Here is a 19,257-nt window from a genome sequence, read left to right as displayed (position 1 = left end):
CGACTTAAAAATATAAATTTGGTCCATTCACCATCAGTGGATTCACATATCAGGTGAAAACGGCACTCGTTTGTTTATTGCGAAAACACAAAATATTACCAAGTGTTTCTAGTTCAAGTATCTTAGTAGTCTGGAAATGAAGCAAAACTAATTTCCAAGCAACTTTTCAGCATGATATAGGAGCTTGTTTTAAGTAAATAAAACTCTTATAAAATGTCTTGTTATAATTAGAAATAATCTACCAGTGAAACTAGTAATATCAAGGAATTATTTATTTAAAACAAGCTGCTATATCTTGCTGGAAAGTTACTTGTAAGTTAATTTTGTCTTAATTCAAGTACTAATTTATTTGCACTTCACATTTGCCAAGAATACTTGGTAGGATTTTGTGTTTTTGTCATTTTGTAAAGGTTGTTAGTTAGTTAAGACTCCGAATTCATTGTTTTAAATATCAGTGAGGTGTTTAATCAAAGTAAAGAGAATCAGAAAAGCTGTCAGGAACTATTTTTATTTTAATTGTATTTTCTGACATCAGAGATCTGAACAGGCTATGAGAAAGTGAGACAGAGCAAGACTTTAATCAGGTAACGAGAGGCTGTTTTAATCGCTTTGAACTCTCAACTTAATTGCAGTTTTAAATTATTTCTATTAAAAATGTTTTCTGAATTAGTTTCAGTTAGTTTGTATAATGCATTTTGGTTTAAATTGGTCAGAATAGATCCTTACACAGTTATTTGATTACTGGCATTAATTACTGAATCTGTGTATTAACATCAAGAAAGTCAATTTTGTTTTACATTTTTCAATCTTTCAATAAAATCTGCTGAGATTAGATGCAAGGTTAGCAGGTTGGTTAAGCCAGTCGACTGGTCAAAGTAAGATGGAAAAAAGATGAATACTTTAACACATCAGATAGAAATGGGAAGTTTAAAGGGTTAATAAAAGAAAACCTAAGCTCAAACACTTTAGACCAAATGTGTCAAACTTAAGGCCTGAGGGCCAAATCCGGCACGCTACAGCTTTTTATGTGGCCCTCTAAACTCCAGATACCAAATTACGTCAATCCAGTTTTTCACAAATTTACAGACCGCTGCAGTTTTTCACACTAATGCATCATTGGGAGTTTATTGAAAAATGTTTCCAGAAACTGGTGAGAAACATTTGGTGGTAACTCCCACCTGCAGGTGGCACTATTTACACCATTTCCTCAGTCTTACTTGATGTCAAGTTGTAATTGACACAGAGAGTAACTAAAGTCACATTTACTGTCGTACGTAAGCACAAATATTTAAAAATTCTTTGCAAATAGTTCTAGTGGCTCCACAGAAAAAACAAAAACAATGACGGAGTCCTGCAGCTTGAAAAGATGTTCAATATTATTTAATTCTAATAAGTATTTATCGAAGCTAGTTATTGATATTTTAACAGTTTTTTTAAATGGGTTTTATCAACACATACTCACATAACTGGCTCTTAAAAAGTTTCGAGATCTAAAAATTAGTTTTTATTTTGGGCCGTGTTTTAGAGGGTTTAAGATCGAGTGTTAATAATATTATTTGTACTTTTAATCCAAAATAAGGGTAGGAACTCAACAAGCTATGTTGACAGAAAGTGACTCATTTCTGTCTGGCACAAACTCCTCCAGAGGTGACTCTGTCAGCTAAAGGATGCACACAGGAAGCCACAAAATGCCAAGAAGAAAAACAGGATATTTGATTAAAAATTGGTTCCAGTTTGGTCCTGTTTGGAAATTAACTCAGGTACTTTTCTATCAATTTGGTACAAATTGTTCTGCAACAGCCGAAGCAGTTTTAGTTTGGTGCAAAACATAAAGTGGGTGTTGAACTTATTGACTCTGCATGTCAAATTTTCTACCTGTGTGAGCAAACACAACAGGAGGATCCACTTTTAAGTTTCTTTGGAGGAGAAGAATGTGAGGGAAGATAGAAATAAAGGTAAAGACATAAAATACATTAGAGGGTGAGAAGATGAAGACAAAGTGCAGGTGAGAGACGGAGTGAAATGTGAGAAAGCGGCTCTGGGAAACAACAAGGTGTGACTGCACGGAGCTGTCTGTGAAGTGATGCATTGAGGAGACGGCGATCTGGTTAGAGGACGGCAGAGGTGAGAGGAAATTCCTCAGAGGGTTCTGCTCTGTTAATGTCTTCCACTGGAGGAACACGGAGAAAAAGAGCAGCCGTACCTCTGCAGCCTGTCCTCCAGCAGCTCCACATACTTGGTGGCGTTCTCTTTCAGCCGGCTTTCTGCATGGAGACAAAGGCAAACGCATATTGTCACTTTCACTTTCATTCGCCAGCTTATATTGGCAGAGATGTGGTATCCTAGCAACAAATCATGGTGCTAATACTATTAAAACCCACTTGTCATTATCTGTGTTATATGGGCCTTTTCAGGAAAGGTAGTCATCATCGCACTTGGCAACGGCATTGTGCAGAGAAACTGCAACAGTACAAAGAACCAGCTGGTTCTCCTCTCGCTATGCTAGCACACATCTGAGGAGGGAATCAAATTTCAGACAGCCTGAGGAAGACTCAGGGTTTCATCATGGTGCCGCTCCTTTCAACCTGCCAGATTTTCTGCAGGGCACAAGACGGATGGATGGATGGGTAGCTTATGCTGCCGTTTCCTGTGCCCTCCTGCCAGCGGAGAGCCGAGCCCGAGGAGGCAGGTGGAGGATGCAGAACGGCGTTCGGTTTGGAGACGAGGGCAATCTGAGCACCGTTAATGAGCTCATGTATGAAACATGAGAATATGCCCCACACAGCAGGAGACCCTTGAACACAATAGGATGCACTTTAATCAAATTGCTCCACATATATGTAGTTAAGCACAAAAAGAAAAAGGAGGACCATAGCCGAGCCAATTTAGTGATGTTGTCAGGGTAAAAAGACAGAAAATCCCCTTCGAAACGATGGATTCTAACTTATATTAGACATATTTAGGGTTGTTAGGGTTAACAATTTTTCTTAGACACTTTTCCATTTTATTTTTAGCTTTGTATAATAAGTGTAAGAGTGGAATTGTTTTTTCTTAGCAAAATTAACTGCTTTTGCTAAGATTCTGTGCAAAAATACAAAATCTTAGCAAGGATTTTACCAAATGTTTTGGTTAAAGTTGTAGTATGTAACTTTTAAAAAGAAAATGTTTTATACATATTTATTAAAACTGTCGGTATGTCGTGACTGTTTATCAGATCAATTTCCTCCACCTCTTCCCAAAACTGCTATTACCATATGAAGAAGTGCATTGTTCCCAACCAATCAGAACCAAGAGGAGGGGCTTAACCCTGTCAATCAACCTCATGTATTCGCTGTAAAATGTGTTTATCACAGAGAAACAAGTTACTGTAACAGGAAAACCGTTTCTCCGCTGCCATGGGTGGCTATGCTAACTAGCCTAGCATTCACATCAAGATCCACTGTTGGGGAGAAGCAGTGCCACAGGCGGTTGTGATTGACAGCGTTAAGACCCTCCTCCTGTTTCTTATTGGTTGTTTCTACACTGACAAAAGGAAACAAGTGATTGAGTTAATGTGTTACAAGTAACCAAATTAAGTTTGTCCAAGTAAATATATCAAGTTTATAAAAAGTAAATAAAGTATGTTTGACAAACTTAATTTGATTACATGTAACAAATTAACTAATTTTTTTAAAGTTGGATGTATATTTTCTTTTTTCAGTGCAGTTAGCAGTGAAAACACAGTTTTGAGATTGCCCAAACTCAAAACTTCACAACTCCTTTTGTGTTTTTCCACACTCTGCTTGAGGTTTGAGCTCCAGAAGAGATTAACCTAAGAAATCTGTGAATGTGTTTAACACTTCATGCTTGTAAAATAATCAATTTTCTCCCAGAACAAATAAACATTCTGTTATAAGACACTGTACTCTTGCAGTTTCAGGAATATCTTGTCCAACTTAGTTTTGCATTCACTTCCTTTATGTCCAAGCAAATAAATACATTTGCTTTTTCTAGAAAACCCATTAAAAGTTTTACAGAAAAACTTTGAGAAGGTATTCTCACAGACAAAAAGAAGAAAGCACTTAATTTAAAGTCTTAATGGATATGAATGGATACTACTTCAGTTTAATCCCACTCATCCTTCTCATACTGAGCAGAATCCGCACCAAAAACGTCACCTAATTGGACGATCTGAGTCACAGAGAGGTTTGAGTTATAATTGTATCATTGTCTTGATGATGGTTATTAGACAGCTTCAGCTCAAGGATGTGACAGGCTCGGGGCCAGGCTCAGCGGGGAGAAAAGGAAATGTCTTGGAGAAAGTGGCTGTGACACACACTTCCACACACCCACTAACACAGATTACTGAAATAACTCAGAGCTGGAGACAGTAGGGCTATTTACGAGGAGGCGTAAGTAAAGAAGCGAATCTCTCCCTAAAGTTTTTCATCTAAAGTAACTAAATCTGATTAACAGAGTCAGGCCTGTGAAGGCTTTTGTGTGTGTGCAGGTGATCCAGACAGCTCACTTGCCACCCATCACCTAATTGCAGCGTTGCAGAGATCCTGTCCCACCTGACAGAGTCTCTCTTGTCAGATTCCATTCATGCCAACCCCGTTAAGCAGCCTGCAACGGGATAGCTGCTGAATAATGCATGCAGACATGAAGCCTGACGTTGGATGGCACAGAGCATGCACATGCAAAATGACAAAGCAGGCTCTTCATGAGACAAAACTCGATTCAGAAAATTATTTACAACCAGATACATATCAAAGGAGTCGCAGATCCAACTGTTTACTTAAAGACTGTTTACGTAAATATGTTAGGATAGATTTATGGTCTATATGAAACATTTCTATTGTATTTTTTGCACAAAATCATTCTTAGATAATGATATTTTAGTCAGTATTGCCCATTTGGAGCTCCCCCAATTTGACGTTTACACTCGCAGATGAAAATGGCTGCAAACAGATACACAATTATACAGCCATACATCTTTGAAAAGCATTCTTGTTGCACAACCAACAAGAATGCAGCAAGGGGTTTCTGAACAATAAGTGAATAACAAAACATGTATGCCACTGTGCAGCGCATACATCGGTAAAACCTACTGACCAAAAGTGCTGGAGTTCTACTGCTGTTGCTAGGTAACGGCGCTGGGCTTGGCTGGGGTTCCTAGGTAACGCTTCAGTGGCCATTGAATGAGGGAGGTTTTTGAAATAGTTCATTTTCCAGACACCATAAAGTTTCAAGCAAGTAAAATTGTATTTCTATAGCATCTTTCACAGACATATAGATCACAAAGTGCTTCACAGGACGATTCAAACAAAAATAACAACAAAAAAACAATTATAAAAACCCTCCGGTCTGAATAAAAATGTCTTTAGTTGTTTCTTCTTTCTTAAAGAAATATGTCCCCATTTGACTCAAAGACATCATGGTTCTAGATGAAGCTAAAAGATTAATGTATTTAGGAACCTGGCCGTGGATGGCCTTCAAAGTTAAAATCAAAATTTTAAAATTAACCTTCACAGGAACCCAGTGCAGGGAGGCGAGAACAGGAGTTATGGGCGCTTCTTTATTTATTGCCAAAAAAACGGCTGGGTGTTTTCTTTTTTCAAGCATTTGGGCTGTTTCTGGTAGCAGTAGGAACCCAAATGGAAGCACAAAAGCATGCAAAATGCAAATTTTGCATAATAACTTCTTTCAAAAATCCCTTTCCATGTTTACACTCTGTGCATGACCCTGTCTCCATGGCAACCAGTTGGGTTAGAGAGCCGTTATTTGGGGAAAAACTATTCTCCCCTAATAGAACCCCCTCCCCTCATTCCTTCTCCCCCCGCTGCGCGCACCGGGCGATGTTACCACTTTCTGTATGTCTGCGGGAGGCTGCCGTCGTTGGTAGGCCATGCGGATAAAATCAGCACTAAAGAGGGAGGCACTCGGCGACTCGCGCAGCGGTGTGTTTCTGGTTCTGAAGGAACTCCACAAAGCCACTCAGAGAGAGAGAAAGGCTGCATTGGAAATTCATGAGCTCTGGTTGCCGTCGCCCCCAGTGATCCCAGCAGGCGTCAGACATCGCTGATTGCTGCCAAGGGCCCCGGCCAAACTGGGAAGAGGTCGTTCGTTCAGAACACAAACAGAACTGGGATGCTTCTGAGAGATCAGGAGAATGAGCTGCACTCAGGTTGTTGCATCCTAATGATGAACAGAGCCGTAACAGAGTTAAACTTCTCTGCTCTTTGTCATGAAGCACAAAGTTACCCATTCTTTTGGCAAAATGGTTTCAAATCAGTAGGAATGGATGGAGACCATCCACAGTTTTTAAGTTGAATTTGGATCTGGACTTTAACTAGACCACTGTAACACATTAATTATGCTTTCATCCACTATTTCTCAGGTTGTATTTTCAAAGGTTGTTGACCTGCAGGAAAGTAAAACTCTACTTTAGTCCCAAATCTATTGTAATACACTGTAAAACATTGGAGCCAAATTTAGTTGCTTTAATTTCTGAGTTAAAGCCAAAACAGTTTTTTTGTTGCATTTTCAAGGCAGCAGGTTAACTTTCGCTATCAAATTAAACCACTTTCAAATGTTTTGCTGTGTAATAATTTCTCTTCCAAACATTTTATTTAGAACGTTTGATGCTGCTGATGTTGAAAAGAGTTTTCTCCCATACATGGCATTTTTTATATTAATCTGACCTCTTCCACATGTTTGCTGTGTCTTGGACTTTTCTGCCTCTTCACAGTTTTGCACTACCTTCATTTGGTCAATCACATAAAAAATCCAATAAAATACATTGAGATGAAACAGTAAATGTGTATGAATGCTTGTGCAAAGCATTGTGAGTCAACCTGCTATCATTAGCATATAAATCTGTAATATAAGCATCTAGACATCTTTTTTGACTTAAATTTAATTATGCTTTACATTTTTCACTGCTTTGTAGGAACACAAGCAACAGTAGTCTTAATTTTTTGACATAAATTAACTTGCCAAACTAGTACAGATGATATGTCTGGATAACAATGTAGGAAAGAGTATGTAAGACTTCATAAATGAGCGGAGCTGTGATTAATGCGTTTCAGCTCAGTTCAGGATGTTTGGGAGCAGAAGCACTGCGGGTTGCACTAACGCTCAGTCAGCACATGCAGACATGTTGAATGATTGTATACGAACGTCACAGCAGGATAGCTGAGAGGGGAAACGACCTGCAGGCGGATATCTGACAGACAATCGATAAATTGTGATGTTCCAGCGCTGGTCTGCACAAATGTGCAACACTTTGTCCAAAAATAGTTCAATTCTTCGGCTTTGGGTGTAATCTTGAAACACTCTCCCTGCTATTGTCTGTCCTGTTCCACCTCTGTTAGCAGAGTGAAATCAAAAATCGACTGCTGCAGGCTGCCAAGAGCCTGGGAATGGAAACTCTCCCCCAAATATGTAGTGAGAAACACTGAAAACTCTCCACCTGCTCACAATCCTGCCCCATTAATCTCACATCTTATTATTTCTCTGGCTTCCTTCGGGAAATTCAAGCTAATTCACTCTCTCAAAATAAAGTTTTTTTTCTGAATTTGGCACAGTCACTCTCCCCAGGAAAAGTTATGTCTACACAGAACCAGGAGTTTATTTATACTTTAACAGATAAGTCACTTTTATTATTATTTATTTACAATTTAAATGCAACTGATAAGAAATATCCATTCTCAGTAATGTATTAAATGCCTTATTTAATTAAATATGGAACTCAACGATTACATTTTGAATTCCTTTGTATTCATAATCAATAGTTTAAATTCAACAATAAAACCTCTTATGACGTAATGTATCATAAAATTATTTTACCTGTGACTCAAAAAACCTCTGATTGATCAATCAATCAATGGGAAACTGAAATGGTTACTTTAATGGATCGGGTTTTTTGCCAAATGGACGGATGGATAGATAGATATTTTTATTGCTCATTACCACATTATTTATGTAAATAATAAATTATTAAATTGTCACAACTGTGGAAAAAATTACTTATGATTTTAAACAAGTTCAGACTTTAATAACATTGTCGTTTGATAATTTTATTACATATTTTCAGTTTCTTTAAGCACATTTTTTTTTCATTTGTCCAATAATTTGTCTATACATTTATGACACTCAATAGATTATTTTTGTTTAATTTTTAATTTATTAGTATTGAGTAACTGGTCAAAATATCAATCATTTAATATTCCAAAATTACATATTAAGTTAAATATTAAGTTACGTGGAAATTTTGGTATTTTAAGGACAAAAATGACAATAATTCATATAAGTAACAATAAAAAGTTATCCGGTGTGTGTCGTCTTGTTTAAGTGGCAGACGTTTTATGGTTTAGCATTTAACTTTTGACGTATGAAGTGGTTTGACAATAATCATAAACCTCCTTTAGTTCTAACACGATCTATTACTCCACATGCAGAATCACCTCCGTGCAGCATCCTGTCCAAACCTACAGCAGAAATAGATTTATTTTTTGCTCAAACTGTCTCAGTCATTCAAACGCTCTTTAGGAGAAGAGCCATCATATGTTCCACCATGTACTCACCAGGAGCACCCTGAAAGAAGAAGAGGTCATGAATAAATCACGTACGTCCTCGCCTTCTCTAGTGCCACAGAAGCATGTGGGGAATTGCATTTGTTAAATGACGTGGACTGACAGCATTGTGATGTGCACTTCAGCTGCTTAAGCCGAGTTTGACCTGGATAGGTTGCAAAATCCCGCACCAGCAGTCACACTGTGTCAAAATGGACTTTAAACAGCTACTGTACTGCCACTTTATAACATAAAAACCACATAAAAAGTGTTTGTATTTTACTTTAATTACTAGCCAACCCCTTCCTAAGACACAGCTGCAGAATTCACAGCTTTAGTTTCTCAACAAAGGTCTCATTTTCATTCAGTAATTTATCTTTACAACCAGTGACGTAAACTCTTAAATGCACTTGATTAACTGAATTTATACATTTCACCGAGAGCAAAGTTGAGTGGTAACTAGTTACATTTACTTGAGTAACTTTTACTGGAGTAAAATTTCTGGATTCTCTACTTCACTGAATGAAAAACAAAAAAATTTAAACTAAAAATTCACCCAATAAAGACACACACTTGCAGTTTTTGCTCAAATTTGTTAAGAAAAACTGATTTGGAAACATTTTCTTTTGCCTGATTTTGTTACTTTTTGTTACTTATATGAATTTTCGTCCTTAAAATACCAAAATTTCCACTTAACTTTATATTTTAGTCCGTCTGATTATGCAATTTATAAATATTAAATGATTGACAATTTGATGGGTTACTCATTATTTGAATAGAGTCTTTACAAATAACTTCTTGACTGGCGACATTTCACTTTTTACTCTAGTAAAACATGTTCAATTCGAGTTCAAATTCAAAAATACTTTATTGATCCCAAAGAGAAATTAAATATTTGAAGTATCATTACTATATCTTGAGTACTGCAAAACAGCTACCAGATATAAAGGGGGCAACTATTTCTGCTGTTACCAGGATGTTGTGCCAATATAAAAAAATTCAGATCAGAGACTCACTTTATGTCACATATTGTTTAATCTCCACCCCAAATTGTCTAATTTGACTAAGTTCAGTTTAAAAAAAAGAAAGAGTAGCTTCTCTTATACATCTTGCCAAAAGCTTTTATAAAGAAAAATGTCAAAAGTGTGGGATGCCTCTGGTTTCTCTTGACTCCACTAATCTGGCTTTTATGGAAGAGCTGAAAGACGAAAACCATTGCTAGAAAACCTGTATAGATTTTCTAGAAGACAAGGCAACAATCTACTGTAGAAATTAAACTTTCTGCCCAATATGCAAAAATCTGTGTGCTGAAAAACTAAAGCTGACCTTAAAGTATCATGTGTTTTCCAGCCACTTTACAGCAGAATAAAGTAAATATATTACCTTCAGTTATTATAAAAATGCTATATGTTTCAAATTTGACTTCATAATTTAATGCCTCCTTCTCTTTAAGGGCTGCAACAGAACAGCTTAGATTAAAAAAAAATTGAGTTAGAATGGCCTAGTCAAACTCCAACCCTAAATCCAATTGAATATTTGTGGTAAGATGTTAAAAGGTATGTTTTTTAATTTAATCTGAATGATAGAGAGAAGATTTAAGGCAAAAAATTGAATTGACTCAGGAGTCAAATACATTTTTCTAAACAGAAAAGTGGTGGTAAACAAATATTTTGTTCTTGGTTATGTATGTCCTACTGATTGCTACTTATTCTTGTTTTTAAAAAACCTGTTTGAAATAAATAAATTAGTTCAAATTTTAAAAAACAAAAAAAGAAAACTAGGCATAATTTTCTTTCCAATTTACAGTCCTGTACTACTTTATGTTATTCTATTACATAAAATCCCCTAAAATACATAAAGAAACTTTCATAGTCGACTTAATTGTATTAAACTGGAGGCCATTTAAAATGCTTTTATAAGAACACTCCAAAATAAATAAAAAAGAAAGCACTCCAAGTTCAAAAACCCCCATTCTGAGGGTCATTTACTCATCTTTTCCAGCCTTTCAATTATTTATTTGTAAATTTAGCGTCGCTAGCGCCCTCAGCAGGGAATCAAACCTTCAATTTGGTATTCATCAACACTCAACGCCAGCAGCAATTAGGGACCTAATGGCTCCCCGGCCAGCAGCTCCAACATGCCGAAGTGGCGAACGAACGCATGACGCCATTATCTGAACTATATGTTCCTCCAGAGCTTAGGTGAAGACAAAAAGCTTTTCCACAATGAAACGTATGGTTTTCTTGTCAGGGGAGACGACAAGAATCAACCACAAATGCTCCAGTTAGCAAAAGCTCAACATCTAGATGTTGACAGTAATTCTTAATCCAGTCCACATAAAGAACAGCAACGTGCCGTTTGCTATCAGTTACCAGTCAGGGTGTGTCAACCTGCTTATTACCAAACAGGATGACAATTTAATGAATCCCTTTCCTTGGTGTCTGTAACACTTTGTGCCCGTAGCGCTCACACCCACTTAAGCATTTGATCAGAACACACACCCAGCCATTAACTCGCCGTTTTCTTTGTGATGTAACACCCACCTGACTGCTTCTCCTTTGTTTGGCCGCAGAATTATCATGTCACTGGTTTTCCCCAGCCTGTTTGCCTAAGATCTGCACTGTAATGCACTGAAGCTGGGCAAGTCTTTGTTGCTCAATGTGGATCAGGGTTGTGAATGCAACCGGGACGAGTATTTGGGGCTCCAGAAATCACAGCGCGAGTCTGAATTTTATGCATTGGTGAAAGGAATTGACAAAATTAAGTGATAATAGTTGATTTGAATATCTTTGAAGCAGGAATACACCATGAAAAAGAGGATGTAATTCATCCTGAATGAAATCTTACAACAAAAGGGTGCCCCCTACTGACAGGAAAAGGCGCAGCCAGACAAAACAAAAGAACTAACCACACATTAATTTATGGAGATGTTAAACATTTATATTTGATGTGTGACTTTAATCTTTAGGTTTCCAGGAGAACCCAGATCTACAGCTACTGTTCTCCGCTCTGCTCTCTCGTCTCTGCGCCTCAGAGAGAGCGAAGTGACCTTTTTTTAGAAAATCTGTCTGACTGATGGACTACAGAGAGCAGCACTGCAGGTGGTGCCGTCAAAACCCATTTAAATCTCTGCCAGCGCCAGCGTGCCGAATCAATATCCCCAACCCTAAAAAGCAAGCCCCGTATTTATGCAGCGTTCGGGGTCTGTGATCTGGACGCAGACTGTCCGATCGCTGATGCATCATGTGTGCACTGGGGGACTCCAAGGTAACAGGCTCAGCATCATCCACCGCCACCGCCACTGCCTCCCCTTCTTCCTCTGCCAACTCTCAGGTTTGGAGAAAAGTCACTGATGTCCTCACAGTGTGTGGCAGCATTTAAAGAGTTTTCATGACTCGCATTTGAATTTTGCTTTTGAAAGACAAAGAAAGATCCTTTAAAAAACAAGTTTTCTTTTACCTGCAGGCAGTTAAAAAAAGATCTATGATGGTTATTTTTAAGCTTGCATGCAGTTATTCATATTTATGCATTAAAATGGTTATAGAACATAACCATTAACAGCTTTAAAAACTGATAATACAAACTACCTGCTCTGCATGAAGCAACAGAAATGTTTCTTTAATAAGTGTTCTTGTCAAAGAAAAGAAACACGAAAAAATATGAGAAAACTCAAGAATAAAAAGGCATTTATAAGGATGCACATGGAAATAGACTGAACTTAGCTTTTTTAGTCATATCAACCACCATCAACTATTTCATAAACCAAAATTCAGAGCAGTTATTCATAGATTTCTTGGTTAAACTGTTGCATGTTTGCATACTTATTCCTTCTGCTGTCAGTTGGAGAGATTTGTGCAGTCTTTTTTACGTTTGGTCAGTAGTTACGATACGTAACCGTGACAACAAGGTATTGTTTTTGCAACTTGGATCCTTTAAATAAAGGATCTCTGTCCCTAAATCCCAGTGGACTTAAAAAATTAAGCTCTCTGGATGCAGAGGAGGGCCAAAGAGCAGAGAGATTAGGGCCGGATTTCTAACCAAACGGTGCTCTGAAGTGGAGCGGCAAAAGCAAATGAGGTGGATTAGTAGTGCTTACCAACAACTGATGATGTCATTGGTGTAATATTAGTGTGAAATGTTGCCTTTACTGACTGGACAGTCATGAAACTGTGATACAGTGACACTCTTCGGTCAGAAGCGCCTTCAGATTTGTTGGAAGACTGACAGCTACCAAAAATCCTTATTGAGGTATTTTGGTGCAAAAGTATTTGTGCATTGCAACTGTTGAAGCTGAAGTATTTTTTTTCAGTCTTTCATAAAAACAAAACAAAAATGAAACCTCTTCAAATTCTGACAAACAAGTACACAAATGAAGTTCTTTGAGTCACCCGTTAAATAAAATCTTACAGTTTTGCCTCGAATGATCCAAAGCAAATGGCGCAAAACAAATCCACATGCCTGGAAAAAAACAACTTGTGAAGATTTCTTCATCACTCAGAGAAGCAAAACTCCTGACTGACCTTCACAAATTCTCTGAGTTACAAGAGAAATATTGCACCAGAAATATCTCCATAGATACTTTCTGCATCATCATCTGTTATAACAACATTTAGTTTCTCTTTGGGATAAATAAAGTCTTTTTGAATTTAACTGAACTGACCTGGGGTTGAGTGCCTTGCTTTGAAGCACATCAACAAGATATTACAAAGAAATCTGGAATCCAACCAGATCTTGTTTTGCATTTATATTTGAAACACAAACAGAAATAAACATTATCCACACAAACATGGATTTTATTCTTAGTATTATTCCGTTTATGACGAGGCAAACAGCTTTGCTTTTCGAACCACTCAATGCTATATTTGTCAAGTGAAGAAACTAAAAAAAAAGTATTTGAAAATATTTCTGACATTAATGCCTTCCTATTTTTGAGCAAGACTGACATAATTCTTTTTCTTTTAAAAAGAGACTGTTGCATTATTCAATTTTGATGATGCAATGTACATAAAGTTAAAGGAGCGAAGCAAATCAAGTTTTAAAAGGAAATCGTTTCATTTGATTTAGTTCTATATGATGGAATATGCAGAAAGAATAAAATTATTGCTTTAATTGCATATTTAGTAGGGGTGCACCGATTACCAATGTTTAAAAATCAGCTGATTCTGATTTTTTTGTCTGAAGTGTTGCCAAATATCGCAAGAAATTTACTGAATTGGCAACAGCGGGGTGAAGATTGTTATCTGCAAACGTTGGAAAATGATCTGGTCTGTCGGTCAAACCTCTCTAGAAGAGGACAATGGTTGATATTTAGATCTTATATGCAGATAAAATAGGTGGAGAAGATCGGCTTCACATTTAAGCATCAGCTGATCACCAATCTTTCAAGATTAAGGAAATCGGGACCAATTTATTGACGCACCTTGAGCATTTGTGTGTCAGTTTTTGAGAAGTAACAAAGTAATTAACGTTCATCAGCCAAAATATGTCGCCAACGACACATTTTTACAAGCCAGCTTTGCGGTACCGTAACTCTGCAATACTTTCCTCCATCTGAAAAATTTCAACGGTTTCTGAAAGGCGAGACGTTGCGCTTTCCAGCCGATGTTGAATTATTACGGTAATTTCACTCCCACCGATGCAGGGAGTTTGTTTAACTTCAGTTTAATCTGATGAAATACCATTTTAACAGACAGTAGATTGTAAATAACTGTTAGATATAGAAAGTTCCAGTTGTTATGGAGAAATGGGCAAACATATTTACTCACAGGACATTTAAAGAAAATATCCAGGCAGAAATTTGAGACTTAGGCCTAGTGACGAATTGCTTTTGAAAATAAGTAGTTGGTAAAGTAGCTGGATTACTTTCTTGGGAAAGTAATTATTAATCAGTATTTCCAGGTAACCGGCAGTGCTCACCATGCAAGGCCTCCCTGTGCTCTAGCTCCAGCCTGAGCTGCTGCCGCTGCTCCTTCATCCTGGCCAGCTCCTGGCTGCTGCCCGAGCTGAGGCTGTGCAGCCGCCTGGCCAGCACCTCCAGGCGGTCCCGCTCCAGGTACACCGCCTTCATCTCTGCCTTCAGCTCCTTGGCACAGCCGAAGTCATTACCTGCACGGGCGCACCACAGGGGGACGTTACACTTTCACCGCCCATTAATGAGCTTTTTCATCATTAATGGCGTAATTAAGTGCGGCTAATGGTAAGCCGCCATTCAAGTAAATGGGGTAAATAAAGGATGTGTAATGTAGCAGGGATGTTTTTCGGAGTGGAGCTGAGTGGAAAGTTACCAGATATGGCCGCCAGTTTGGCTTCATGCAGAGCCAGGAGCTGCGTTTCAGTCTCGCTGACTTTCCTCCTTAGGCTGCTGCCCAGCCTCTGACTCATGACCACCTGGGGATAAAACGGAGAAGATGATGGAAAGTAGAAAGTGGGGGGATGGTGCTAACTAGCAAAACCTTTGCGGGCACATGTATCCCACAGGACGCAATGCTCATTTCCTCCTCTGCCTCCATTCTGAAGGTGCATTTGCATCCTTCTGTGCTCGCCCTGCTTGGAATATGCAGCTGTGATTCAACATTGAACGTGTTACCTGTCTGTAACCTTTAGAAAGAACAAAACAGGGTGGGGACAGCGGTATGAGGAATCTCTATGAAAGATATCATTAGAAGGTCAGAGAGAAAAGGAAGCTGAATGTCAGCGGTTGATGGAGATGCGGCCGCTGAGGATTCTGGCCTCCATCTGCTCTCACTCGCTACATCCGTTAAACCTCTGCTTCACTGTGACCAAAGCCGAATACGGTGCTCAGAAAAGCATTTAGGCCCTAACAGATTTCCTCTGACAAATATTAGCTTAGAAAACTCAAAAGGCAGTTATTAAGTTATGATTATGAGGAAGGAGTAATTCCCCTGGATGTGCCAACAAGTCACTGTGGAGAAACCTTGGCCCACTCTTCTTTGCAGAATTGTTTTAAAGTCACACTGGAAAGGTTTTGAGTGTAACCAGCTTGTTTTTTTTATTAATATAGTTCTTGGCTTGCTGGTGAGCTTCAAATCACCTACAATACGTGTCAAACTCAAGGCCTGGGGGCCAAACCTTTTACAGTTTCACCCTCTAGACTCCGAGGAAGGCATAAATAGACTCATCAAGATAATATTTCTGTGCTTAAATGTTATTTTAGCAATCAAATCAAAGTAGTTTTTATCTGTCGACTCCCAGATTACATCAATAAGGTTTTTGTGTCTATTCCGTCAGTAGTTCTTGGTGCAACGCCACCACAGGCGATGGGGGGAAACAGGTTTTTCAGTTAGTTTGAGTCATTTGACACAGTATAGTGTGAATGCGAACTACAGTCCTAAAAATTTAACAAATGTTGCAATTTTGATCCCCAATCGAACAGAGTCTTCCGGACTACTAGGTGTGAAAACAGCCTAAATAGCATTTTGTTGTGAACATGGTTTTCCTGAGTATGCGTACGCATAACACTGATCTTTGTGTGGACATCAATAACTCTTTAATACTGATGATAAAGTACCATTTACACCAACAGATTATTTCACTTATTACAAGACATTTTCCCATAAGTCAAATAATCTGCCAGTGGAGCCAGTATTTCACATCAATTTTAAGGAATTATTTACTCAAAACAAGTTACAATATGTGTTTGAAAAGTTACTTTTTAGTTAGTTTATCTTATTCCAAGTGTACTAAGAAACTAGACCAGAAATATTTGGCAATATTTGGTGTAGTACTGTATTATTGCCACAATGAACCTCCTTCTTTTAAGGGATTGTTTTTACAACTCGAACTGGATATTTCGACTCCTTTTCTTCCTGAATCCGACACAGTTTTCTGAGAGGATGTCGTCCTGATTGGTATTTCAAAGGCAGAACATCTCCTGGGAGTTTTCCTCGCACAGAAATCCGGCAAAACAGGCTTGAATAATATAATTTCACACAGTCTACGAACTGGAAACAACTTTGGAGTGCCTTTCAAACTGTAATAATTCTAACACTTGTGATTTAATTTCCAAAACATGCAGCTCTTTGCTAGTTGTTGTTGCAAAAAAATGTCAATGGAGTGAAGCCAGGGTTACTTTTATGCCTGCAATCGTTTTGTCACAGCAGGTGTGCCATTTTCAACATGATGGATATTTCATTTAAGAAGCAAACTTTCCATTTCCAACACAACAATGGTAACCGGGTAGAAGCGTCTCTTTGTGAAGAGCTTCTAGGTTTCTTTGAAGTGCAGCTTCAGCATCAACCAGCGATTTGATGATGGGTTTCTGAAGGACAGTGTGACGGGAGAAAAATGCTTCACATAGAAAAGTCTGACACCTCTTCCTGTCCTGAAACCATTCAAAGTTACTGGTTTCTGCTTGCTTAAGTTGACCAAATAGTCACACAGAAGCACCACTATTGACCCTTTGCACGTGACATCGGTCTCTCTTCTCCCCTCCAAACTTGGAAAAACATTTCTACATAATCACACTTGTTCTATAAACTGCTGGTAAAATTTCATATCAATAGGACAATAGACAGGGGATGCAGATATTGGCAGGCTCAGAAATTAAAATCCATCTCCTCCTATATTAATAGACTGGACAATTAAGGGTGATATCAAATTTTCTACATAATGGGCCTCTGTTTTGTCTTGCGTTAAACTATTATGGTGTTAAAAGAAAAAGCGGGAAACTGCAAACCATTAGTGGAGAACGTATTCATCAGACATTGACTAAAATGTTCGACTCATATGTCTCAATAAAAGTGTCAAAACTATATTTATTTCAAGTCATCTATGAAATTAAACCCACCGGTTCAGCGCCGACATGGTTAAGAAACATAATAATGCTACAAATATCTTTATAAGTTGCCTCTTCTGTTATATTTCAGTCTGTTTTCTCATCAATCTGCAAGAGTTTAGAGCGATGCGCATTCACGCGGCAGGTCAAGCGTTTCTCAGCATAACACTGTCCCTCACTTCCAACGTCCATCATGGCACCTTCAAAGATTAAGTGACGTAGTTGCAAAGGTTCAATACCGACCAGATTCCCAACGTTTCCTTTGTTCTCATTTTTATTTCTTATACTTTTAGTCCTTTTTTCCTTTACAGAAACAGTGAATCAGGGGAGAATTTATTCGAAATGGCATATCCTGCTGCTTCTGACTCCAGCACACAACTGAGGAAATCACTGCCTTGTCAGATCAAAAAGAGTAGATAACAAAACCAACTCTGACATCAGTACACATAGTGAGCACACAGACATTGACACAAGACATATGTCGTCTATTTTAACTCACAATTCATTATGTTTTCATTCACATTCAGTCAATCCTGGTTAGCTCAAGGAAGGAAAATCAGCTTACCTTGGCTGTAGCTTCCTTCATGGAAAGGTTCAGCGCCTGTTCCTGTTCCTGGAGTCTGCACAAAATGTGTAGGGATACAAATAAATATTTTTCTTTTCAAATTAAATAAATCTAGACTGTCAAATTTAGGAAATAACTTGCTGTTTACAATTTTGGACATAATTTTAGGTTGATTTAAATTGAGTTTATGATGCTAAAGACCATAACAAGTCTTGAAAGAAAATCAGTCCCACATCATGACAGTTCCTCCACTGTACTTAAGAGTGGACATAGGGCACTTTTTTGTATTTTCATTCTTTCTTTTACACCAGAATCATCTTTAGTCTTAGTATAGCTTAATCATTATCTCTTCAAGCTAACGAACGCGGCTTTCATCAGATTTAGGCCTGAACTCTGTATTGTCAAGACATCAGATGTGTCGAGCTGAAGCATGCCAAGACAGGAAAGATAATTGGACCATCAGAAGTGTCAATGGTTCTGAGAAGAACGGGTTTGACAGAGATCTCGGCCGCTGGTATGATTTGTTCAACAACAAAGAAGAGGTGCGTATTTTTTGACTTATATTTGATGTACGTTGCCAATGTAAGTTGCTGGTTTGCTTTGGTTTCCCATTTCTAATAGTGAAAGCCTGGAAGATGAACTTGAGTCCTTGTCCAGTCTGTTGTCACAGTCCTAATTGTTTTTTAATTTTTTAATTAAACTGGTAACTTTCAGCAGCAATTCCACAACTTATATGGATTATCTTTCCCATTTTGAGGAGTGGCTAAGACAAATGGATTTCTGTGTCATGTCATTTTTAATCCAGGGAATTTGGAAGACATGAATTGCTGATTTAAAATTTGTGTGCCTGTTTATTAGCTTGATAACTGGAACTTAAAATTACCAGGAAAAAGTGGTTTCATTAATTTGGTGGGAAACATTTTTCTAACATGGGTGTTTTATTTCCAAACAAAAGTAATTTTACTAAATTTTGTGTTTTTGAGCATGAGTGTGATTTTCACACATCTTCACCACAGCTGCCTATAAGTGTGTTTTCATTAGCGCGTCTATTTGAATCGAGTGTTTACACGATTCTGTCAAATCTGAAGGGCAAAGGTCACATTGATTATACGTCTCTAAACATGCAAACGGGACAAATATGCAAGGTGACATTATATGGTAACAGAGGTATAAATTAATTAGAACATGAGGAAAATGGAGCATAAAATCCATTAAGCACAACACAGTCACCTTGAGGAAGTCCCAGCTTTCTCATATCACAAGAATCTGTTGTGCCCTTTGCATGTTATTCAAGCTGATGTTCCAAAATAATCATCCGTTGGACAACAACTTTTTTATGAATA

The 19,257-nt window shown here is 37.9% G+C and overlaps 1 protein-coding gene across 3 annotated transcripts in view; it reads right to left on the bottom strand.

Moving 5' to 3' along the window:
- The window catches only part of disc1 (DISC1 scaffold protein), a 53,041-nt gene that overhangs the window by 20,814 nt on the left and 12,970 nt on the right, over positions 1-19,257 (bottom strand). For all 3 annotated transcript variants that reach the window (XR_003594206.1, XM_028007624.1, XM_028007625.1), the window contains 4 exons: positions 17,915-17,969; positions 14,840-14,942; positions 14,472-14,660; positions 2,204-2,264 (listed from right to left, as the gene is read on the bottom strand). Coding sequence is in view for 2 of the 3 variants with exons in the window: in XM_028007624.1 (XP_027863425.1) it covers positions 2,204-2,264; positions 14,472-14,660; positions 14,840-14,942; positions 17,915-17,969 (408 nt within the window). In the remaining variant the exon portion in view is untranslated. The remainder of the gene's footprint in view (positions 1-2,203; positions 2,265-14,471; positions 14,661-14,839; positions 14,943-17,914; positions 17,970-19,257) is intronic.

Source organism: Xiphophorus couchianus, chromosome 22, assembly GCF_001444195.1.
Source record: "Xiphophorus couchianus chromosome 22, X_couchianus-1.0, whole genome shotgun sequence".
NCBI lineage: Eukaryota > Metazoa > Chordata > Actinopteri > Cyprinodontiformes > Poeciliidae > Xiphophorus > Xiphophorus couchianus.
Note: the sequence above shows the minus strand (reverse complement) of the source record. Positions and strands in the feature narration are given on the sequence as shown.